This window comes from Rattus rattus, chromosome 14, assembly GCF_011064425.1.
Source record: "Rattus rattus isolate New Zealand chromosome 14, Rrattus_CSIRO_v1, whole genome shotgun sequence".
NCBI classification, from domain to species: Eukaryota; Metazoa; Chordata; class Mammalia; order Rodentia; family Muridae; genus Rattus; species Rattus rattus.
Window position 1 is genome coordinate 25,113,702 of NC_046167.1, and position 25,039 is coordinate 25,138,740.

General features: G+C 40.8%; 1 protein-coding gene across 1 annotated transcript in view; it reads right to left on the reverse strand.

Moving 5' to 3' along the window:
- Ryr2 (ryanodine receptor 2) overlaps window positions 1–25,039 on the reverse strand; it is a 393,422-nt gene that overhangs the window by 152,615 nt on the left and 215,768 nt on the right. Inside the window, exons 37-47 of the mRNA XM_032885202.1 lie at window positions 23,607–24,405; window positions 21,435–21,635; window positions 18,323–18,428; window positions 16,826–16,969; window positions 14,280–14,553; window positions 11,925–12,039; window positions 10,365–10,497; window positions 9,310–9,413; window positions 5,777–5,912; window positions 4,372–4,558; window positions 1,757–1,862 (exon numbers count right to left, since the gene is read on the reverse strand). Coding sequence (XP_032741093.1) covers window positions 1,757–1,862; window positions 4,372–4,558; window positions 5,777–5,912; window positions 9,310–9,413; window positions 10,365–10,497; window positions 11,925–12,039; window positions 14,280–14,553; window positions 16,826–16,969; window positions 18,323–18,428; window positions 21,435–21,635; window positions 23,607–24,405 — 2,305 coding nt within the window. The remainder of the gene's footprint in view (window positions 1–1,756; window positions 1,863–4,371; window positions 4,559–5,776; window positions 5,913–9,309; window positions 9,414–10,364; window positions 10,498–11,924; window positions 12,040–14,279; window positions 14,554–16,825; window positions 16,970–18,322; window positions 18,429–21,434; window positions 21,636–23,606; window positions 24,406–25,039) is intronic.

The window sequence follows — 25,039 nt, forward strand, 5'->3', positions numbered from 1 at the left end:
TCATTGAGCCAGGCAAAGGTACGCTGTGTGAGCAACGTCCATGTTTCTGTCTGCAACCATGTCCAGCACACACACACACACACACACACACACACACACACACACACACATCTTCTATCATCCTTCTCAGTTACCAAAATGAAAAATCACGCGAGAAGCAGAGGATGAGTTTGAAAAAGAATGATTCCAGGTTTTCTACTATTCTAACTGCTCTCTTCTGTGGTTCTTCTCCAGTTTCCACAAAAGAGAACATCACATAGGTTTATTTTACATAGGAGTTTAAAGGAAAGGCCTTTAAAGAACTGAAAATTAACATAGGTATCCAGGGCAGGGAAATGAACTGCATTGCAAGCCATCCACTCTGGCTTCATGTTACTCCCAGCTCAAAAACCGACTTGAGAGTTAGTTTTTTTTTTTTTTTAACATTTCATACGTTCTTTTTTACTGGCTGGTTTTGTGGGTCAACTTGACACAAGCTGGAGTTATCACAAAGAAAGGAGCCTCCCTTTAGGAAATGCCTCTATGAGGTCCAACTAGAAGGCATTTTCTCAATTAGTGATCAGTGGTGTAAAGGACCATTGTGGGTGGTGCCATCCCTGGGCTGGTAGTCCTGGGTTCTATAAGAAAGCAAGGTGAGCAAGCCAGGGGAAGCAAGCCAGTAAGTAACATCCTTTCATGGCCTCTGCATCAGCTCCTGCTTCCAGGTTCCTACCCTGTGTGAGTTCCAGTCTTGACTTCCTTTGATGATGAACAACAATATGGAAGTGTAAGCTAAATAAACCCTTTCCTTCCCAACATGCTTCTTGGTCATGATGTTTTATGCAGGAATACAAACCCTGACTAAGACATGCTTATAATGTGCCAATCATATCCACCCCTGATTCCATTCTGCAAACTCCCTCTGATCCCTCCAACACATCCCATTCACAGATACACATCTCCTTAAAGAATTAAGAACCAACCTAACCAAATTTGTGCTGTGCATGGGTACAGGGCCATCCACAAAGACATGGGAAACCTACTTGGCAGTTCCGAAAGAATATCTCTTCTTCTCCTAATAGCTATTAACTGCCTGCGGTTCCATAGCTAAGAGTTCGGCTTCAGCAGCCTGGAAGCTGTTGTTGAGAACTATAGCTGGTCACAGTGCAGAGAGTAAGTGACTCTGGAGTCCCCAGCTCCAAACTGAACATTTGTAACACAAGCCTTATACTCAAGCCTTGGGGAATAGTGCAGAAGAGGGAGTAAAGGACTTCTATGAACCAGAAGACCAAGGGACTGCTGTGAAATCAGTTTGTCAGGACACAACAGAACTGCTATCAAATAGTCTCTCAACAACTATGGCTGCCTTACAGTTTTGAAATCAATATTGCCCAGCTGTACTCAAGGAGAAATAAGCATTCTCTAAAAGGAATCAATGATTGGTGAAAACAGTGGATTTCCATGAAAAAAGAAGAAACTGTGCCAGGAAAGTATATTCTCTTCTTCAAAGGCAAGGAGGGCACATGAGTTTTAAAGACATATGGGCGACTACATATTCTATTAATGACTAGTACTGACAATCTCATTACTAATTTTTACAGCCAATGGGACATTTCCAACTAAACAAACATTTGTTCAGCAGTTAGGCCGCAGCAATTATTTTTAATGGAGCATGAATATTACTTGTTCAGGATGCTGCTGCGAGCCCTGCCACCACGATGTTTGACACTGATGACTGCATCGAGATTGCTGCCCTCAAGCTTCCAAATAGACTCACATGCATTTCAGGAGCACAGCGACCAAGCAGGTCAATCAAAGCTGCGTAGAAGGTCATGATCGCGTTCCCCATGTGGATGGTGTCATCTTCCTCCTCTTCTGTATCACTTTCGGGGGAATCGGTCCCCAAAAAAAGGAGAAAGTAAATGAAGTTGCAGTGATAGCCTTCTCAGAATACATTCATGCTTCTCAGAAATGCCAGGGATAAGTTTTTCAAAGAAAATAACAAGGCATTAAGGATCAGAATTGGGACTCTATTTATTGACAGCACATTGCAAGGGCATATTAAAATTCCTGCCTCGGGATAAGCAGAGGACAATAGGCAGAGTGTCGCTCATCTGATGGATTCTTTTCAGTCTGAACGATGTAATGTTCTTTTTAGTTTGAGTATTTGCATTTGTGTGTGTGTGTGCACAAACAGAAGGTGTCAGATCCCTGAAACATGAACTGCGTGCAGTTGTGAGCTGCTTGATGTGAGTACTGAGAACCTAACACAAGAGGGCTCTAGAAGAATAGCTCTTAACAACCAAACCATCTCGGCAGCTCCTTGCTTTCTGTATGTTTCTTTGTTTTTTGTTTGGTTGGTTTTGTTTTTCTCTGTTAATTGTGAGCTGGTGTACAAATGACTTTCTGTTGTGATAGTTTCATATTTGCAACATTGTCCTTTTCTCATAGTCATCCTCCCATCACACTGCCTCCTTCCGAATAGTCCCTTAATGCTTTTACACCACATCTAAAGAAATACATATACATATACAACATGTACACACATATGTGGCATACATATATATGTGCATTGCACTCATTTCTAATGACAGACCGCATAGTAACAAAAGATGTTGGAAAGACTATTGTCAAGTAAGTTTATGAGTGCTTTTCCAAGTAGCACTCAAGTAGAGAAAGGCTAACCAAAGACATCATGGATGATAACATATGTCAGACCCCACGTATATTGCTTGGTTGAGAGTAACATTTATAAGTGTTACTTCATGTATTCACCTATGATACCAATAACCTTACCCTCGCTCCATTAATCACAGACAATCTAGTTGTTTCTTTCTCTACCTCCTCAAGTTTCTTTCTGAAAACACTCCGTTATCTGGCTGATAGAATGCAAATGTAGACAGCCCTAGGGGTCCACGTCCTTCCATCTTGGTGGCTTGAAGGAGGTGTCCTCAACTGGACTCAAGAGTCTGCAGAGTGGGGCTGGAGACATGGCTCAATGGTTAAGAGCGCTGACTGCCCTTTCAGAGGTCCTGAGTTCATTTCCCAGCAACCACATGATGGCTCACAACCATCTGTAATAGGATCTGATGCCCTCTTCTGGAGTGTCTGAAGACATCTACAGTGTATTCATATACATTAAACAAATAAATCTTTTTTTAAAACAAATGGAGAGTGAGTCTACAGAGTGAAGTGAGTTGCCTTGTAGGTACATGCAGAAGGTCTCAAGCCTTTGTGTGTACACAGGCTAGCATTATCATGTTTTCTGAGTTCCCAGTATGTATTTCTCTTGATGAACAGAGCTAAGAACTGCATTAACCATCTGTGACTAAGTGGTAAACACTTAAGGTCTGTGCTTCCTCTACCTGTGGAAGAAATAGGGTTCCCTTATTGCAAGTCTGTTCCCTTTGAGCTCTATGTTTCATCTTCACAATTGCACTAATGTTGTAGGTGCATGACCCCCTCAGAGAACATTTACCTCCACAGATTAAAAACATGTCCATCTGCATTACCTTTCAGACCTACTAGACTAGCGTCAGTGTCTCTGACACACATCTCTCCCCAGTACATTAACCAAGCATTCTGCTCCTCTGAATTGCATATTTTCCTTGCTGTTACCATTATACTTGGGAAATGAGTTCCCCATTTCCTTACTAAAGGTCTCTTTATCTAATAATATTATAAGTGCTACAGAAACCCATCTTGGGAGGCTGGATGAATGGTTCCAGGGGAAAGAGAGCTTACATCACAAGCATAAAGACCTCAGTTCAAATTACCAGGACCCACATAAAAATTCAGGCATGGTCATGCATGCCTCTCACCACAGGGTTGGGGGAGGAGCCGATTCAGTAAGGTTTCCTAGGGCTTGTGAGCTGCTAGTCTAGTTCCTAATTCAGTGAGTGGCTCTGTCTCAGAGAATGAGGTTAAAAAGTTACAGAGTAAGACAAGCAATATCTCCCTCTGGCCCCTGTACACACACACACACACACACACACACACACACACACACACACACACACACACACACACACACACCTACAATCATCTATACTGTACAGGTATGGCCAAGCTATGATATATAAGTGTTGACACTTTGTACAGGCCTACATTATGCCCCAATGTCAAGGATACCTGGTTCTGAACTGTGTTCTTTAGCTAACCCGAAAATACCTACTAGATGCATGTCCTACATCCACACAATGTCTCCAGCTTATTTCCTAATTCATTCAGTCTATCCCAACAGCCAACTCCCCACTCCTCTAAGAAATTCAATTTTCAAGAGGGGCACCCTTCAGTGACAGACAGTGAAACAGTAAGTAACAAAATGTCATCTCCACATTGTCAACCTTAATGGGGTGATCTCATTTGCTGAGGGTTTGCAAGTAGACCTACAGGGTTTTGCTGGATCCACTGGTTGGAGAGGGGCCATCTCTAGAAGGATCCTCAGCTATTTTTATGGCTTCTTCCATGGCTGCAAGGAGACCATTACCACCTTCTCCTCTCAAGGCAGGGCCAAAGCACTCCGGTCTCCGGATGAGCAACCTCACCACAACATTTGCATTCTCTTCCACACTCTCCCCTGCAGTCAAAAGAGGAATATGGACAAAATATAGGCTTTCTGGGGACCATATGTCATAAACATTTCTCATTTAAAGAAACAGATATACCTTAGAAATATATTATAATAGTAAATTCCACTTTCAAATTACATTCACTTATTGGGGGAGTGGGGTGGTCAGGTCACATGACACACGAAAGCTTGAAAACAAACAACTTACAGGAATTGTTTCTCTTTTCTACCATATGGGTTTTAGGAATAGAACTCACATAGCCAGGCTTTGTGATAAGCACTCTACCCACTGAGTCATGTCACTGGCCCATAAATTTAATACTTAGCCCACATCACAACTTCTATGTATTGTTATGCTCTACATGCCAGATGGTCCTTAGAGACTTGCATGTCTGGATACGGGTACCCAACAGACACTGCTGTCTTAGGAGACTGTGAAAGATGACTGGGACTTGGGCCCTAGCTGGCTATTAAGGCTGTCAGTGAGGGCCTTGAAAGTTCTACCTCGAGCTATATCTTAGCTTTCATTCTTTACTTCCTGGTTGGTGCCACCCATGAAGCTGCATTGCAAGCTCCTACCAACCATGGACAAAGCCACTGTAACCACCTTTCCTGAAGTGATGGACTGATTAAGTTCCTCCCTCAGGGAGCCACTGTCAGGTATTCTGACACAGCAGTGATGAAAGTGACAGATGTGTACACTAAACAATATAAGGTACTTTCTTTGATAATATTTTCCAAGTAAAGCAAAATATTACAGAAATAAACTACTTTTTTTAAAGGAGAGAACTGCAAAAATCCAGAAGGTAAATAACAGATTTGAAGTTAAACAATAAAAGTATGGATCCACATTAAAAATGTATGAGTTACTTCCGTAGAATAAACATTATTAAATAAAATGTTTAATTTCTTATATTCTTTCTTCATGAAATGCCATGACAAATCCTTACTTTCTTTTCATTAACAATATTAATTTTTACTTTAAATTTTGCATATATACATGAATGTGTGCGCATGTAAGCACAGGTTCCTAAAGAGACCACAAGAGGATATCAGATCTCTTAGAGCTGGAGTTACAGGCAGTTGTAAACTATCTCATATGGGTGTGGGGAACTGAACTTGGGTCTTCTACAGGGGCAGATAAGTGATCCTAACCATTAAGCAACCTGCCCAGCCTCAGAACCCTGTTTTCACAGTTTTATAAACCTGCTGGCAGTTGTGTCCTACCATTACAGAAGACGGCAAATCTGAGAAAGTCAAGGTATCGTTCTCCTTCAACTGGATTCCACCCAATGTCTGGGTAACCCTTAGACACCAGCATCTGGCAGCTCTGCAGACCACAGCCGGCCAGATAGCGAACCACCTACAAATAGAAGATGAGCAAGGGGTTAGCCTTCACTTGGAACAAACATGCTCTGCTAAGTTTGGTGAATGCGATTGTCCAAGGGTGGTTTGAAACACATGCATTTCATTTATTTATGTATATATGTAAATGTGTATGAGTGTAGGTGCCCAGTGAAGCCAAAAGACAGAATTGGATCTCCTGGAGCTAGAGTTGTAGGCAGCCATCCCCAACTATTTGATGTGAGTGCTAGAAACAGAACTTGAGTCCTCTAGAAGAACAACAACCACTCTTATCCAATGAACCATTTCTCCAGCCCTAATAAAAGTATCTGTAGTCATCCATTCTATGAGAAAATAATGTTCTTGAATTCCATGCCATATACTCAAGACCTTTGCATACGAGTACCATATTATCTACCATCCCTGAATGTCTAAAGGCCTCTGGCCCAATTCAAAACCACCTGAGTGGGTCCTCCTACAGCTCACCTGATAAGGAACGGGCTATAAACCATCTGAACACAGGAACTGCCTTCTGAGATGCAAAGGCATCTTGGAGAGAATTGCCTTCAAATAATTCACCCATTCGATGACGGGACAGTTAAGAGAAGGTGCTTAAGTGGAGTGGGGCTAACTTAGAGGTGCGTCTCCCCAGCTCTGACCAGACATGTCTCACTCACGGGGTGCATCACCTTGAGGAAGTTATTTATGCCCCTTGCATCGGTGTCAGTGTCCACAAAACTTGAGCTGTACACTGACTCTTTTCAATCAAAAAATCTAAGATCCCAAAAGCTGTGAAATCTAAACCACTTTGAGTGTTGACATTAAGTCACAAATAGAAAAGTCTATATCTGGCCTCAGATGATAGGCGACTTTCAAAAGGCAGGCAGCCTGGGAACACTGAATCAGGTATTTTATTGTATGTGTGTGTGGGGGGGGGTAACTTTTCATAATCGAGAAAATGCTCTCGTCTGAATTACAATGGCCTCCAAGCATCTTGGATGGGAGACACTCAGTCTGCCTTTTGGCAGTGGCACTTTTCAGTGCTGTTGAAATTCACACATGAAAAGAAAAAATGGCCTCTTGGTTTATTTTTTAAGATACTTCACTTCATAGGCACGATAATAGTGTATAACATTTCATGAGGGATTATGATGGAAAAAGAAATCCATCCCCAAAGAAGCCATAGCCAATGGTGACAGGGATAACCTGACAGAGCTCTGTCAAGCTTAAAAATAAATGTTACAGCTACAACTCTTATGTCTGTAGCATTGAGGCAAGTGATGTTCAAGAGAATGGCCTCCTTAAGGTACTTCAATGTATCCCACATCGTTCCATCCTCCTCCCATGGTACCCTGTGCTCTTTGTAGCTGCTTATTCTGTAAGTTTCTAGCCCCAGATGAACTGCTTTCTCTCAATACAAATTAGCTTATATTTTCAGTAATATCCATACACGGAATTGTGTGGCATGTACCTTCCTCTATCTGACTTCTGTTATGTGATATGATGATTTGAGACTTGTTCCCACTGCTGCATCGGTTAACACTGGATTCTTTAGTATTGTTGAAAGGCAATCTATTGCATGTGGATGGATAGTTCAAAGCTCCCCTTACCAATTTGCACAGTGATGTAGCTGTGGACTATGATGGATTCCTTTCCCTTGAGCAAACCCCTAGGAATGTAAAGACTGTGTGGACAGTTCATTGTAGACAGTACATGTTTAAACTAGGCTTTCTAGACTCACTATGCCACATTGAATCAACAGCACCCTGGCTGGGGTGTCCACTTGCCCTACATCCTCCTTTTATATTTGGCATTATCAAAGGTCCTGATACTATTTTAAGGGGTTAGTAAAATATAGAAGTAAAGTCTTCTCCATGAGCCAGGGATGTGAAGCTTCATGATGCTGACCTGACATGGCAGGATACTAGGGAAGAACTCACGGCCTTACGCTTGCAACCAGTCCATGCAGGTGTCCCCCAGTGCCAACACCTTTTCTGAAGCTGAGCAAGCATTTGCAAAAATGCTGATGTCACCAGGAACAATACCATGAGGGAGTGTATTTTTACAAATATATAAGTACAACAATTTTTAACCTGCAGTGCCAACTGGTGATGGAGCTCATGTATGATCATGGTACCCAAAGCCTGTAGAGATACCATAGATGCCTTGTTTGGGGGCAGGAACATTCTATGATGTTTGTATCACAAAGATGCTATCTAACCGCATTTCTCAGAAAGTTTTTCCTGTTAGATGTGGTATGAATAAATATATATTGTGTACATGTAAATGTATAAGTGTGTATGTGTATAAACAAGTGATCACATAAATTAAAAACCAAATGAAATTCTATTTATCTACATATCGTGATATGCAAGTATCATATACTTTTTTTTTTTTTTTTTTTTTTTTTTTTTTTTTTTTTTTTTTTTTTTTTTTTTTTTTGAGCTGAGGACTAAACCTAGGGCCTTGCGCTTGCTAGGCAAAAGCTCTACCACTGAGCTAAATCCCCAACCCAATATACTTTCAATGAAAGAAAATAAAGCCATAAAAGATAAGAAGAGGCAAAAGCAGCATAGGCTTCCAACTTTACATAGCAGGACTTGGAGGAGATGAGCACAAACATGACTCTGGAGTGATTATAAAAAGAATATCTGACAAGCAGTCACCAGCTAAAGGGGTAAAGACATGGCATGTGGAGTGAATAGTGACCATGAAAGCCCTGAGATGGGTACATATTCTAGGATGTTCAGTCATAGTGAGATCTGTGTGGCTGGAACAAAGAGAAGGGGTAGGGGAGTGGGAGGCTATGGGAGCTTCCACACTGAGTGACACAGGAAACCATTGGGCAGCCCTGAGAAGAGGATGAGGGGGATCCTTTAAAGAGGATAAATGTTTGTAGAGGACCAAGAGACAGGGACTCTGGGGGAAGGAGCAAAGACCACATGGAAGGTCATGCTTCGGGGAACATTCCATGCATGCTGACCAACACACACGGTCAGGTATTCTTAGGAACACCCAGCCTTGCAATTTCACTGGCTTCCTCACTTTAATGAATATGTGTTTATGTGATACAAAATTTATACAATGGAGGAGAAAAATATCCTTAAGGAAACTAGAACTCTATTATTAAATAAAATATCAGATATCATGGGAAAAAAACTATGCCAGTCATAGAAAGGTGACTCCTACTTCACAGGAAATATTTATGGTAAGAGAGACAGACAAACTCTCCTAAACTTCTTAATCTTTATCCAACCTACTAATCCAGAATGGAGAACAGGATTATGTCAAATATAAGACATTACAGAATTATAACTACATGTGATGATTTAACTCATTACAGGTAGTGAAGTAAGCCCAAGATAACTCCACCAAAGGTACAGTCCAAAGACACTCAGGGTAGGAGCATGGCTCACCTTCTCCAGATCCGGCTCTCGTAGAGCAAGGGCAAGCTCATTGTTATCCATCACTGACGCTGCGGCCACGTCTAAAGGAGTTGAACCTCTCATGGCTGGTGAGGCTAATTCAAACGAAGAGGAAATAATACCTGGATTGTGCTGGAGCTAGGAGTACAGTGTAAGAAAACACACCTTTCCCACACTTCATACCTAAATAGCATATATATGATACGAAATCTATGTAAGGTCTTTGACAGTCAAAAAATGTGTATGCTTATTGTGATTGAAATAAAGGCAGACTGTGATAGAACTCAGTTGCACAAATGAACATTCAAGACTTCAAGGTCTTAATCAGGTTTAGTGATGAGAATACTTCAGATCTACTCTGATTTTTAAAACATACAATGTACTACAGCAACCATGCACTTGAGTGTTTGGGTGTTATGATCATTAAAACTGATATAAACTAGACAGTATAAAAAAAATCTTCTCATGTGGCAAACCCCTGGGCATGTCTGAGGATGCAATTTTAGAGTGAACTGAATGGTGGGAAGACCCACCCTACAAATGGTTGGTACCGTTCCATGGGCAGAGGGCCTGGAATGAATTAAAACAAAACAAAGCAAAACAAGACAAGATAAAGACAGCTGAGTGCTGCCTGCATCCTCCTTGATCCCTTGCTTCTTAATTTGCGCAGATATCAGCAAAGAGCCTCATTGCCCCAGATACTGTCATATCAGACAGTGGCCACGGCCACCAATCCCTCCTCCCAATAACACTTTATACCCACAAAGTATGAGGCAGATAAACTCTTCCTTCTTTTAAGTTTCATTCTGTCAGATAATGCAACAATGAGAAAATTAACTGATGTGCCTACTATTTAAGTCAAAATTGGTATCTTTGTCTAGGGTGCAGTTACAAGCAGTTGTGAGTCACCTAACATGGGTTCTAGGCTCAGAACACCAGTCCTCTACAGAAGAAGCAAGTGTTTGAAACCACTGAGCCATCACTCCAGCTCCTGTCTGGGTCATTTTTTCTTTTAAAGACTAAATTCATATCATACATCAACTCACCAAGACCAACACTGCTGTTTTCCAGTAAATAACTGAGATGATCAAACATGGCTTTCTGATTCTGCCTACTTATACGACAGAAGTAACAGAGAAAACGGCAGCAGTTGGCCACCATCTTGGGGAAGGTGATTTCCTATAAAGAGAGTACCTGGTTAGTTGCTGAAACAAATGATAGGATTGAGCTCTGAAGGTGAGGCCACAAGGGCAGAGTCAACCCATTTGCACCCATGAAAACCAAGCTTAGATACTGAAAACCTTCAAACAGTTCTCCAGCCACTGGACATCAGGCTGATACCCAAACCCATCTGCATTAATGGAACCAGACTAACAGAGACAAGGCTATGTATGCTACCTGGGTACATGACTGTCTGGAAAACTACATAATCCCTCTGACTCTGTTTTATACAATTCATAAAATATGGTTGCTTGGAGTCTCATAATGAGATGTTTTTATCACCATCAACTCTTGTTGTTGTTGATGATGATATTCCAGGGCTTCACAACCTGCCTGCTCTAGACACTACTTCTTTGCCAAGTTTCTGGCCAGAAGGTCCATCTGGTCATACCCACACATGCATCTCCCCTTACCCTAGAATCTAGGGTAAGTTCTCAATTTCCCTAATGCTGTGACCCTTTAATACAGTCCTTTATGTTGTGGTGACCCCCCCACCACAAAATTTTCATTGCTACTCATAACCGTAACTTTGCTTCTGTCATGAATTGTGGTGTAAATATCTGATAGGCAGGCTATCAGATATGCAACCCCTGTGGTCCCATTAGGGTTGTGACCCACAGGTTGAGAACTGCTGCCCTAGATGCTTCTTCCTGGATTCAATACATTGTGAAGGTCTTTATATGTCTGTCTGTCTGTCTGTGGGGCGGGGAAAACCTAGGCATAGACATATTGTAAAGAACACATGTTGTGATTTAAATTCAGGCATGACCTTTCTATCTCGGGTTATGAAATTGTGCTGGTTTACATGGAGTGATGGAGCACTTTGCTGTGCTCTTCCACCTAAGAATCTGGGTTTTTCAGACTTTATTGGAAATTGTATATACTTAAAGGTTAACTTTAAAGTCTAACCACAAACCCTTTCCAGAACAACCCTGTCTAAGCATTGATTTTGGTTCAGAAATTTAGACAATCCATCTGTTGTATGAATCATAGTTGAGTCTGAAGGATAGGTATGTACCTTGTACTTATGATGAGATGGGATGTAATACTGAAATATTTATATGCTCTTTGTAAGTCACTAAATATCCTTTAAGGGGACTCATTTAGGAGACAACAAATGACAAAACACAGTGTAGAAATTGCTTTTTCAATTATTAAAGAAAATCAAATAGCCAAGTACAACTCTTAGACTCAGGAATATGAGAGAGAGAGAGAGAGAGAGAGAGAGAGAGAGAGAGAGAGAGACAGAGACAGAGAGAGAGAGAGAGAGATAAGAGAGAATATATCAGTGTTTCTTAAACACAAGTTCACTAAATAAAGGTAAGAAATAATCACTCTTGTAGTTTCTTTGCAACATGGCTCCTAAAGTCAAGGCTTCAGGTTACCTTGGACTCCCCACCTCCAAGGACGTTCACCATGACTTCCATCACTGTTTCGTGCATCCCAAGGGCCCTCATGAGATTGGGATGCTGATAAAACACCTTGTTATTCATGATATCCCTAGAAAGAACACAATTACAACAGTGTTATTTTCTATTATACAGTGAAGTCTGATTTGCCTAAATGCAATGCTTACTCTCTGATGCTCTGAGAGAAACCGGATGCATGTGAAGTCAGAAGTACAAACAGACCCCCTCCTCTGATTGTGATGGACAATAAAAGAAACTACAGCAGGTGGAACTTTGAATGATTCTAAGGTCATTTCTGGTTAAAATATTATATTGTGGTATTCTCAAGGACCTTTATCCTGAACCAGAAGTAATCACTATTTGTAACTACAAAGAAGTACTGTAGACATCTATTTCAGAATCAATCAATCAACACAAGAGTTTTCTAACAATATTTTCTTCTCACCTCCAAAGCAATAAGATTTCTTTATCTCTGTCTATCTCTGCCTCTATCAAACACACACACACACACACACACACACACACACACACACACACATACACACACACACAAACTGAAATCTGTTTTTCATTTATTTCCCTGTATCATTCACATACAGGTTTGCTAACAGTACATATTTTAAGTTATTCTTTTAGACAAATGAGCTTCCAAGAAGGTAAATTGGCATTTATGAAGCATATCTTTTTTTAACCACAAAAGTAGAATTTTATTCCCTAGTAATTTTCATTTATAACACTAATGAACAATTTATTTGTTAATGGAACATATTGTTGCTAATGTGTTTATTTAACAAGTAATCTCCAAATCCTAGAAGACTTTGTTTTTCATTAGCTTAATTAAAAAAACATTTCTCATATATAAGAGGCTTCCTTAGGTTACATTCAAATATTAGGACCCAAATAACACTTAATCTCATTCCATTATAGGGATATATTCCAATAATCTTTGCTTATTGGCATAGATTTTTCTGCTTTTTAACATATCACAATTAGCACTCGTATATTTTCAACATGTACCCATCATGGTGAATGTGAAATATAATCTTCCAGTCTATTTTTATAAATTTAAATATTACTAGGCTCATGAGCAGTACACAGTATTGTTCTGTGAGATGAAAACATATATCAGTGATAACGATGCCATCAGTAATGATTCGTTTAAGTCCTCTGGATTGTGTTTCAGTTTTATACAAGAGAAAAAAGTCTTTTTCTCTTCATTATGTGTATGTGTTATGTGTGTGGGTGTACACTTTAGATGCTGATAAAAGACCCCAGAATACTTGGAATACTCGACCTTTCTGACATTTATCTAATTATGTTCTATTTGTTTTTGTTTGAGATGATGTCTCATTATGTAGACCAGGCTGGCCACAAATTGACAGATATCACCTGCCTCTCCCTTGCAAGTGCTAGAATTAAAGGTATGTTTCCATGTCTGGCCCTAATTATAATTTTCTAAGAATCTTCTACCGCTGTACATTCCAGATCTCTACAGTTTTTCTACATTTTTCTCTTGAACCACATATAATCTACATTTTGATGATGGTGGTGGTGGTAGTGGTGATGTTACCATTTTGATTTCTTAAATTAGAACCCTGACTTTAGAATACCTTTCTGTGATCACCGGGAGAAAACATGATGGCTTCACTCACACTCCTCAAGATGAGGCATCAATGTTAACCCCTAACGTTCATGAAATATAAACTCATGATGTTGAATCCTCAGAACTTGGTTCTCCCTCTCCTCCTTTTCCCAGCATCCAATGGATGGAGACAGCTTTCTTATTTACCTCCTGCTGCTAAATGATCAGCTGCCAGTGTCACAGATTTAATGTGTTTTTATATATAATTGGGCATTATTGAGGGGCTGAAAAATAGCCTAGTTGCTGTATGCCAACACTATATCAGCATCTTTTGTCACTTTTTTAATGTATTGTTCAATGTGAAAAGGTACATGTCAGTCCATTCTGTGCAAAATGTCTTCTGGATACCACAGGGACTCTCAAAAGCCATGACTGCCTGTATAAGACCTGCCTAAGACTACATCCAGTGTGGGAGAAAGCTCACAAGGCCAGAACCCTAACTGAGAAGCTCTATGAAGTAAATGACTACTGGGGAATCAAGAACCAGTTTTCTTCAGGGATAAATCCCCTCCACTAGGTTGCCGGTGACACAGTGAGCAATTTTCTGATTTGGTTTAAAAGCTTAATCTCTAGGAAAAAAATACTTGACGTCATCCTATAATCTAGTCAAAGTTATGGTATCGGTGATCTGGCATTACGAACTTGAGAAGAAATGCACAAGAGGAAGACAGCTACAGCTACATATTTACCCTAATCCACGGATCATCAGCTTCTCTTCTTCTTTGCCCATCCTCACGCTCAGCAGAGATCGGATCTGACCAAGTGATGCAAGCAGATTGATGGTGTCCTCCACAGAGACGCCGTTGATAGTGTAGGTCTTTGGCAGTGCTCGAACGAGACCCCCAATGCCATCATACTGCCGATGCAGCAGCACAAACATAGCCCTCACCAACTCAGGGTCCTCGATGACAGACTCTTGAGCCCACCGCACCATAGTCTCAGAAATGAGTTGCTGGAGGCTGGCTGCATGGCGGGTTTGTGTCAAGTAGTTAGAGAATACACATTAGACATTTTAACTGCAGAACCTCAGAGCTTTGAATTAGCATCACAATAGTTACGACACTTTAAGAACGCTTGAAATAGTCTTGATAAGTGTTATTTAAATATTATTATTCTTTACAGAGAGACCATAGGTAATTTATTAAGGATAAAATACAAGCACTTCTGACTAGATAATATTTTTATAATTAAGATGAGTTATTTCAGAATTACAGGCTGTAATGATTTGAATGAGAAATGTTCTTCATAGGTTCATGTATTTGAACACTTGGTTTCCAGTGGGTGGTGCACTTTTGGGAAGGTTATGGACTCGTCAAGGGGTAGAGCCTTGTTAGAGGAAGTATGTCACTGGGGGGTGGGTTTTGAGGTTTTTATAACCTGGTCCTGCTTCCTGTGATCAATGAAATGTGTCAGATAGCCTCATGATCCTTTTCCAAGCTTCCTCACCATGATGGACTTTACCCCATGAAAACTGTTAGGTCAACTATAACTTTCCTTAGCTTTTTCCCAAGTATTTTTGTCAGAACAGCAGAAAAAATGGGAACTACTGTTGAGAGCCCACAAATCTGTCAAACAGCACAAGGAACCCAAACTTTTACTTTCATGGAGTTTTTTTCTCTGACTTTCCTCCCAGAAGGTATGATACCACACCAGCTCTAGAGGTCCTTTGTGGGAAACTCAAGGTTGTGCTTGGACACCCAGCGAGCTCCTCCATTAAGTTGTCTGCAGCATAGATTATTACATCAATATGATTTTACTTAAATTTGGATCTAAATTGTCACTTAAAATACCTCAAAAAGGGTTTGATTGTTCAGTTTTAACTAAACTGAAAAAAATCATATCAGGCAAACAAGGCTATCTTGGCATAGTATGCAACACAGTCTCTTTTAAATAGAAATTTCCAAATGACTTTAAGTAAAATAGAGACATGAAAATTAGTTAGGGTACAAGTGGCTAGTGTAAGGCTTACTTTCTCTCATTAATATATCAGCATGCTCTAAAATGAAGCTATCTATGTTGTGCCTGCATATCATTTAAGGAAAAAAAAAACCTACCAAATGCATCCAAACAGAAACAGTGTAAACAAATGTCAATATATCCCCACGTCTCAAAATCTCATTGCCATGATAATAGGCAAAAGCCATAGACACATTAGCAAATGTGCATGGTTAGGAACTGAGAACACTGGCTGAAGACAGCCCACCTCTAATCTTGTGTCTCTAAATGATAATTTTATGAATACTCTTTTTTACTTTTTTCTAGAAAGAACCTTTCTAGAAAGAACCAGTACTGTATCTTAAAATTGGTAGGATAATTGAAATGCAGTGATAAGAATGTGATATCAAATAGATTTGGTTCATGACCCCTTCAGAATTAAAGTATACTTTTGAAGAACTCAGAGTTCAATAGGGCTGACTTATGTGGTTCCAAGGACCAGCAGCCATTTTCTTGATCAAATAGTAAACAATTAACTAGAGGTGATAGTAAATGTTTAGAGGTGATCTCTAAAACTTAGAAAAGGCTTCAGAACCAAATAGAGCCATAGTTACATATATACATAGGTATACTATATTTGTGTGTGTGTGTGTGTGTGTGTGTATAGTGTCAAAAGGAATGGCTTAACTTTATATAAGTATTTAAAAATTGTGAAATTATTTACCTATGAAGGCTAAGTTGTTCTCTTTATTTCTCTGTGTATATGTGTTTGTTTACATTTGTCTACATGTATATACATGAATATAAGTATGGTTGGAGGCCAGAGACTTATGTTGATGTCATCCTGGGGAGTTCTCTCCTTTGTCTTTTGAGTTGTGGTCTCTCAACAGCTTGAAGCTAAATACTTCAGATAGACTAGCTAGAAAGCCAAGTCCCAAGGATCCCCTGTTTTCACCTCCTAAGCAATGGGATGATAGGTGTATACTGCTGCTTTTCTGCATGGATGCTTAGGTATACAAAATCTGATCTTCATGCTTACACTGCAAGTTTGCTTCCTCTTGGTAGTCTGTGACCAAACACCTAAAATGTTAGATATGCAGGGAGCCCATGCCCTCCACAATGAGTTACCTCCCAAACTGGTCCTATGAGTACAGCTGAGGCAACCATCTACTTCTGGGTTCTATAGCGATTGACTTAAGAAGCTGATCCTTGAAAGTTGGGGCCTCCTACTGAATGGGTGTTCATTCTGAGGATGAATAAATATCTCTGAGCACTAGACCAGGACCCTACAGATGCTTACAGGACTTTCTGGAGTCACTTGAGACTGGTTTCTCAGCTTGCTTTTTCTTCAGGTAGGTCACCTTTTCTACCAGGGACAGCAGACGTCCTCTGATTGTTAAGTCATTGCTTCCATCTAGAGATCCATCTTCGTCCAGTTCAATTCCTGGCATTAACAGCAGGGGGAGCAGAAAGGGGAAGTCCTTTAAAACAGTACAGAGTTGGGAACTAACCTCAGGCTCTCCGGCTTTTCTGTCATCAGCTTCCAGTGAGGCCTCATACACCGGGCTATCTCTCTCCAGAGCACTCCAAAATGCTTCACTTCTCAGCATCTCTCCTCCCCCTCCTTCCTTTCCCCCCAGTTCTTGTTATCCCAGGACCATTAACAATCGGGGCACACTCATATTGAATGAAGAACAAAAAGGCACCATGAGGAGACAAAATCAATTCTACCCTTTGCCTGACCTTTGCCGCATCAAAGACTTTGAATACTGTTTGCCTGAACCTTATCCTAGTTGTCTAAAATTCCTAGTACTTCTATACTCCTCTCTGCTAAGTATCTCAGTGTTTTCACTGAGAGCTACAGAGAAAAGGCATAACTAGACGTCCTAAGCCAGGGAATGTTTTGTGCCTACAGCAATAATTCTGCTGTTTGGGGTAAATTTTATTGATGTTATATAGACAGCCTAATATATAGGCAAACAGGCTTTCATTCATAAAATTAATGTACAGTGTGATATTCTTAATCTCTTCCAGAAAAAGATAAGCATAAGCTGACTGGTGCCACATCTGTCATTCATATAATATGCATATGCATATGTGTATGTGTATGTAGTTAGTTCTTTACTTATATCTGTTCATCTATCTACATCACTGGAAAAATTACAAATTAATTTTCTGCCATTGAAACTCAAACTTTTTTTTAAAAGATTTATTCATTTATTATATATAAGTACACTGTAGCTGTCTTCAGATACACCAGAAGAGGGCATCGGATCTCTTTACAGATGGTTGTGAGCCACCATGTGGTTGCTGGGAATTGAACTCAGGACCTCTGGAAGAGCAGTTGGTGCTCTTAACCACTTGAGCCATCTCTCCAGCCCCCGAAACTCGAACTTTTATTACATCATGTCATAAGGAAACACAAGCCTCTGTTTGTTTGATTATTGTTATTCAACTAATTTCCTTAGCAGGTTAGTTGGTGGGCATGCCTTGACAGTCTTGATTGTCAATTGATATAGAAGTATAAGCCCACTATGGGTGTTACCATTCCCTATGAAGGTAGTGCCGGGATGTGCTGGAGAGCTAGCTAATCATAGACCTGAATAAGTCAACAAGCAGCATTTCCTACACAATTTCTTTAGGTTCTTGCTTGGATTCTGGCCCTAATTTCCCTCAGTGATGGACTATGACCTAGAACCATAAGCTAAAGCCAAATACATATTTTCCTCTCCTAAATTGCTGTTGGTCATGGTATTATTTGGCACAGCAACAGAGATCATCAGAACAAAAAGTTTACCACAGTGAGTCATCAGGTCCTCGTGGAAATCTAGGAGTTGGTCTCGGATTTCTTCAGGGCAGGGGCATTCACTTTTATCATCCTTAAAATTGAGAAGCATATTGATCTGGAAGAGGAAAACAACAAGAGAGGACCAACAAGAGAGGGAAGAATGGTGAATCTGAATTCAGGAGCCTTCAAAATCACATTTCTCATGTGCAGAGATTACTCCCCTTGATAAGTGAGAAGCCATTGCCTATCGATCAGTTCAACTAGCATCACAAAATATGTCAATTTCTCCTGGGTATTGGGAGATGGAAAATAGTTGTAAATGTATAGAATCCTCTTCTATTGATGAGTCTATTAATGTCAGACTCACATACATTTTATACCTTAAGTACAGGTGTTTTTAGGAATGCTTTCTGTCCTTACAAAGGACACCAGTTTAGTTCTGAGTGTCCCTATCAGGTAACTTATAACTTCTTGTCACTTTCCTCCAGGAGATCTGACACCTTCTTCTGGCTTCAAGGTGTTACATACACACCTATATACACAAAGCATAAACTTCTACACACACACACACACACACACACACACACACACACACACATACACACACACACATACACTCACACACATAAAATCATTTTGAAATATTTGATTGTATTCTGCACAATTTATTATGCTCCTCATAACCATTATTTTCTAACACTGGCACATTCTGCATATTTCAAAGACAGCTTTTGAGAAGGTTACCAATTCAAAGAGAAGAAAAGTTCTAAATACAATAGAAAAGCTACACAATAGCTAAGCTGATGTTGATATTCATGTTTCATTCAAACTCGGGACTCTTTCTTCCATCTGCTTAAGTTTTAGTACCAATAATATTAAATTCACAAACTAAGATAAGAGGGCCTTGAGGTCCTCCTATATTTTTCTTTTGAAAATGTTTATAGTTTATAATGTCCTTTTATTACAGATTTGAGATAATAACAGATTCATATGCTCTTAGGAGACATAATACAGAGAGATCACACATGCCTTTATGTATAATTTGGCTGCTGGTGCCAGCATTTCTCCGGTTGGGAAGAATTCTAAAGTCTTATCTCTACCCGTGTCCCTTTAATCTCCATTTACAATATAGTGATCTTAAATTATCTACACACCCAGTTAGGCAGCAAAAGATAGTTGTATAATGCCTACTTAACCCCCAAACAATATTTGGATAAAGCTGAGGTAAGAAAATATGTGTAAGCCTAACACTTTCCAGTGTTTTGTTTTGGTTTGTTTTCACTTTTCTTTCTCTATTCTCTTCTGTCATTTTTCTTTTCTTCTGATAAAAAAAAAATCTTCTTTAGCTTTTTTTTTTAAATAGCATATCTAAGATTCCCTAGCTTCTTTACATTTTATTGTATTTAAGTGTGTGTGTGTGTGTGTGTGTGTGTGTGTGTGTGTGTGTGTGTGTGTGTGTGTGTGTGTGTGTGGTGTGCAGATGCCGTGAGAGATCAGAAAAGATCATATCCACTGGAGCTAGAGTTACAAGTAGTTGCAAGCCACTACATGTGGAAGCTTTGAACCAAACTTGAGTCTTCCTGAAGAGGAGGAGGCAGACTTAACCTCCATATCATGCCTCAAGCCTCTTATCTTTAAGTGTCTCAATGCTCACTTCCTCTTGAAAGGTCTTTTGCACAGCATGCGGAACTCTGTGCTGACAGGTTTTCTTTCTGTGGTAGAGACACATCTTCCTCCTCAGGCTGGCCCCATCTTCTCTGAAAACAACCTACCGTTATTCAGACTTATCTTCCTCTGCCTGTAAGACTTCATTTCTTTCCAAACTTGTTTCTTGGCTGTATTTTTTCAGAAATTCAGCTATAATATTCATTGGTGTGAAACCCTTTGGGCTGCACTAGCTTCTTGAATCTCTAGTTTCATATCCTTTAGAGGAAGAGTTCTCAACCTGTGGGTCACATCCCCTTTGTGGGTCAAATGTGGGGGTCACATACCACATATCCTGCCTATCAGATATTTACATTACAATTCATAACAGTAACAAACTTAGTTATGAAGTAGACATGACATGATTGTATGGTTGGGAGTCACCACAACATGAGGAACTGTATTCGAGGGCTGCAGCTTTAGGAAGGCTGAGCTCAAGCCACCGCTTTAGAGAATTTGATATTTTAAGACATTTTGTTCAGTGACCTTTTTTTCGGTTTGCCTGTTGCTCCTCCTTTGCAGCTCAATATCACGCCGAGATCCTTGTCTCTCTCTTTTCTCTCTTTTCCTCCAAGGATTCTTTTGCACTGCTCTCTTCCAAGTTAAAATGCCACCTCTGCTGTCTCCATTCTGTTCTCCGGCCCACTTCTCTTCCTAGCTATTGTATTTTTTTAATCTAAAATGCCCTGGGTTCTTCTTGGCCCTTTCTTCTTTGCTAAGATCTGATTTTTCTACTAGAGAAGGTTAGTGAATTTTAGTACAGCTTTGTCATGATAGGAAGAGCTGCAGTCTCAAAGTAGGTTTCTTTTTTCACTTAACCTTCTCCTGGCTGTGGGTCAAAAGAGAGATTTTTAACTCAAATATGAACATTTTCAGTGTGGTGCAATGAAGTGTGGCTCTTACTCAAACTCCCATGTTAGAGAGCTTTCTCTGACACTAGCCAATGGGAGACCTAAAGAAAGGGCCCTGGGGCTACGGACCCTTTCTTCTACAAGGGTGCCAAAGTGAAAGAACCTAGTGTCTGCTCCTGCAGTGGAGGCTTCTATTATTTGAAGTGACCTAGGCCAGTACAAGTTGACCCGTCTATGGTTGAGTATAATCACTATTTGTGGAACCTCAAGTTGTGCCATCCTGACTTCCTTGAACCAACTCTAGTTGACCTGATGCCTTTTAGTGATTAGTTACTTATCAGATAGTATAACCATATCTCATTAAATGATTAGTAATAGTTTGTTTCGACCAGGTAAATTCTTTTGGTGAAACTGAGACTGTTGATCAAATGAATATAGCTCATTTCAACAGAGCAGAAAAGGAAAGGCCACTCATAACTTATCATGTGATTTTTTTGTAAAGCATAGATCCTGACTGCTCCAAAACTCCAAAATGAGAAAGAAGCTCTTCAATTACACTCTGGTACCTGCTCCTGTGGTGGTGACCGGAACTCCTTGGTTTTCCTGGCAGTGAGTGCGGCAGACATGTTTAAGGCTTGCATGACTTCATTATACCTGAACCGCTGATTGTCTTGGAGTTTGGCTACAAAGTCATCTGAAAAGGCTACAATGGCTTCTATCCGGTGCCGAACCTGGCAGTCACAGAGGTACTGAAGCAAGAGGCACATCTGAGAAGATCATTTAAAAGACACAGCATCAATATTTAATGTTTATCAAGTCATAACCAGTGTTAAATATTCTGTTTCCTAGTCTCTCTAAAACACAGAATCCTAGTACTTCACCAGCCAATTGGCAGAGCAGCCAATGGATAAACAAGGAAGAGTTTACAAAGGGGTCTTCTGGGAGAGTTTTCACCAGCGGTTGGAAAGTAGAAGACCTTTCCTTCAAAATGCTTTTAACTGGGTTATAACTCAATTGTTGGAGGAAGGGATGGTAATGCACCTTTAGAAGAAAAAGCATAGAGTGAACACTGCTGAACAGAAAGACACCACTGAATCCCTGATCCAGGGCCAGAATAGCATATAGTGGTCATATATAAGCTGATTATGAGGTGAAAGTTCACTGCTTAAGCAGCTAGCTGGGTGATTTCTCATAGAAAACCAAACAAATTTTAATGGGTAGAGTATTTGTTGAGAAATGTTTGTTGATGAATGTGTCTGGAGATGTGGCTTTCTGGTAGAATGCTTACCCTGAAGTATTAGCCAAGGGTGCAATTCCAAGCAACACAAGAAAACAAAACGAAACAAAACAAATGCACAAAACCTCAGGGGCTGAAGAGACGGCTCAGAGCTAAGAGAGCCTATTGCTCTTTCCAGAGGCCTTGAGCTGAGTTCTCAGTCCTGTGTCAGGTGGATGACAACTTCTTAACTCAAGCTCCTGGGGGATCTGACGCTCTAGTACAGCTTCTGTAGGTACCTGTTCTCATATGTCTATACCCCCCACACACATATTCATACATGTAAACAAAATTAAATATTTTTAGAAAGTAAGTTGCCTATAAAAGAATGAGTCTAATTTAGAAAACCACTACTATACTTAACACCCTTTGTAGCAAAAAGAAAACCTTAAAAATAAAAATCCCACATGTCAAGTGGTATGATCATTTCAACGCTCAATCTCGTCTTTCTCCTCCAAGTCTGTTGTCAAAGTACAGGGCACTATGAGGGTACTATGCCCTCGGGTCTGAACAAGTCTGACGGCTTTCTGAAAAAACAGACTCTGGGCTGCTGCATTCACCTCAGCTTTCCTTGGAGCCACCACCCGGCCTCTGCAGCCTCAGGCCCTTTGCTGTGCTGCTTGCTCTGTGTATAAAGCTCCTGGGTCCCTCTACCCAATCCCTCTGGTTGCCCCTATGGAATCTCTGCTTCTCTACCTGACCTCAGCTGAAAAATCGCCACCTACAAAGACCCTTCCTTCTCTTTCTGACAGAATTCCAAAAGATCTTTCTCCTAGCAATTCATCTTATACTTCAGACAACGTGATGAATTTTGGCAATGACATTAAAAAGAAATTCAATCGACAGGTACAAATTTCCCTAGAGATTGTGCACTTCTGGAAGGCAGAATTCATACCTGTTTCCTTCTCTCTACACCAAGCACATGGTCCGGAATATGACTTCCACTGATGCTGACTGAGTTGATGAGCAAAACTAGTAATACCAATAAACCAATACCAATGAACTAATACCAATGAATTAATGCAAATGAACCAATACCAATGAACTATTGCCAATGACTCAAATGTCAAACTAAAGTATTGAAGAGGCATGGATTAAGCAAACTCTAATAAACCTTGGCAAACACAAAGCCAGGCAATGTCCAGACTCCTTACATACATGCAGGAAAAGGACACTCTTGCCTTCTAAGCAGAGGGCATGTGCATGTTCTAACATGGACAACAGGGAAGGTGGGGAGGAAAGGAGACATTTGTGCCTCAAATTCACACAACTATCACGTGGATGAAATGCTTATGAAGAAACATGGGGAGACACACAAGTGAATGGGTAGTGAATTGTGAAGGTAAAGAGTAGAAAAGGGGTTTATAAAGAGCAGTGCAAGAGAGAAAGGAAACTGGGTGGGTTTTACTACTTTAACACTTAGCAATTCTGAAAGGCTCTCCATTTTTTTTGCCGCAGTTACCTGTAGTTTAACAGGCTCCGGGAGTTTCATCTGGAGTAAGCCTTCCTTAGGCCTTTTGCCTGCTTTGGCTTCCTCTTTGCCTTCCAGTTTAGAGTCGTCTATACTAATCTCCTTCTCTGGGGCACCTCCTTCCTCCTCTGGAGTGGCAGCTTCCTTAAACACACTAGGCTCAATCAACTGCAGGATGTGTTTCAAATCCTCATTGTGAAAGATGCCCATGATGAGCAGGGTGTAGAAGAGCTTGATGAGAGGCACAAAGAGGAACTCGGTGGTCCCGCCCACGGGATCCCGTGCGTGGAGGCTGCCCTCCTTCACCGCTTCTGTAAGCATCTGGATGGTCTTGGCCTTGAGGATGTCCAGTGGGAACTCGGGACTGTACTGATAGCATTCGTTGCTAATGCTCACGAAACTAGGGGAGGAAAAGCACATCCGAGGGCGGAGAGAGGTGCTGAGGCCTATGCCCGGGAGGCCATGTTTCTTGTTCTCATCAGGGAAGAGGGTGATGCTCTTTGTCTCCTCTGTCATCGGGACGATGAACTCATTGTTCATCATGAGCCTGGCGGTGGCGTAGGAGCTGAGGTGGATGTCAATCAGCAGGTCATAGTACCCGGCTCGCAGCAAGCCAGGCATGTACTTGTTCTCAATGGCATAGAGCAGCTGAGGTTCGTCCACGTGGCTGCACAGCGCATGCGCCACCCGGTGATTCCCAAGGGCACAGACTGCAGAGTAGAGGCGGAGGGTGTGGTAGTGAAATTGCAACAACTCCTCCTGCTCCGTCAGCTCTAAGATATCAACAGATCTGTGGGAGGGAGGAGAAGAGGGTTCAGGGAGCAGGCACTGACATCTTTTGATTTTCTGACATTTAGCGGCTTCATGGTCTTTGTAAATCACTTCTAGTTGGCTCACATGCTTTCTTACTTGGAGGATTTCAGCTGAACTTGTCTAGAACTACACCTCCCTGTAGCAAGGCTGTAAGTATCCTTTTAGATACAGGGTTTCAGCCCAAGCCTGGGAATCCCCAATTTCAAAGCCTGAGAATTCTTGGGAGGGAAATCCTGCCTTTCCTTTTACAACAAGCTAACATGATCTGAGAAAGAAGGCGTTTCCTGGGGCTATAGTGCCACTGTCTCTGCACTATGACCCCATCAGGGCAGAAATGGGTGAACGGAGCTCTCATCCTCTAACGTAAACTATCTGCCAGCATCCTGCATAGACCCCCACATCACAGACCAGGACTACCTAGGTTCCTACAAGGTACATGAAACAAAAAATGCAAATGACATCTTCCTCTTAGCAAAATAAAAGGGTAATTACCTGAACTCTATTATTATTATATTATTATTATCATTATCATTATTAATTCCTTGATAATTTTGTATACTCATGGGTATGAGGGCATCCACTGGAGTACAATAGGCCTACTAGGGACCACA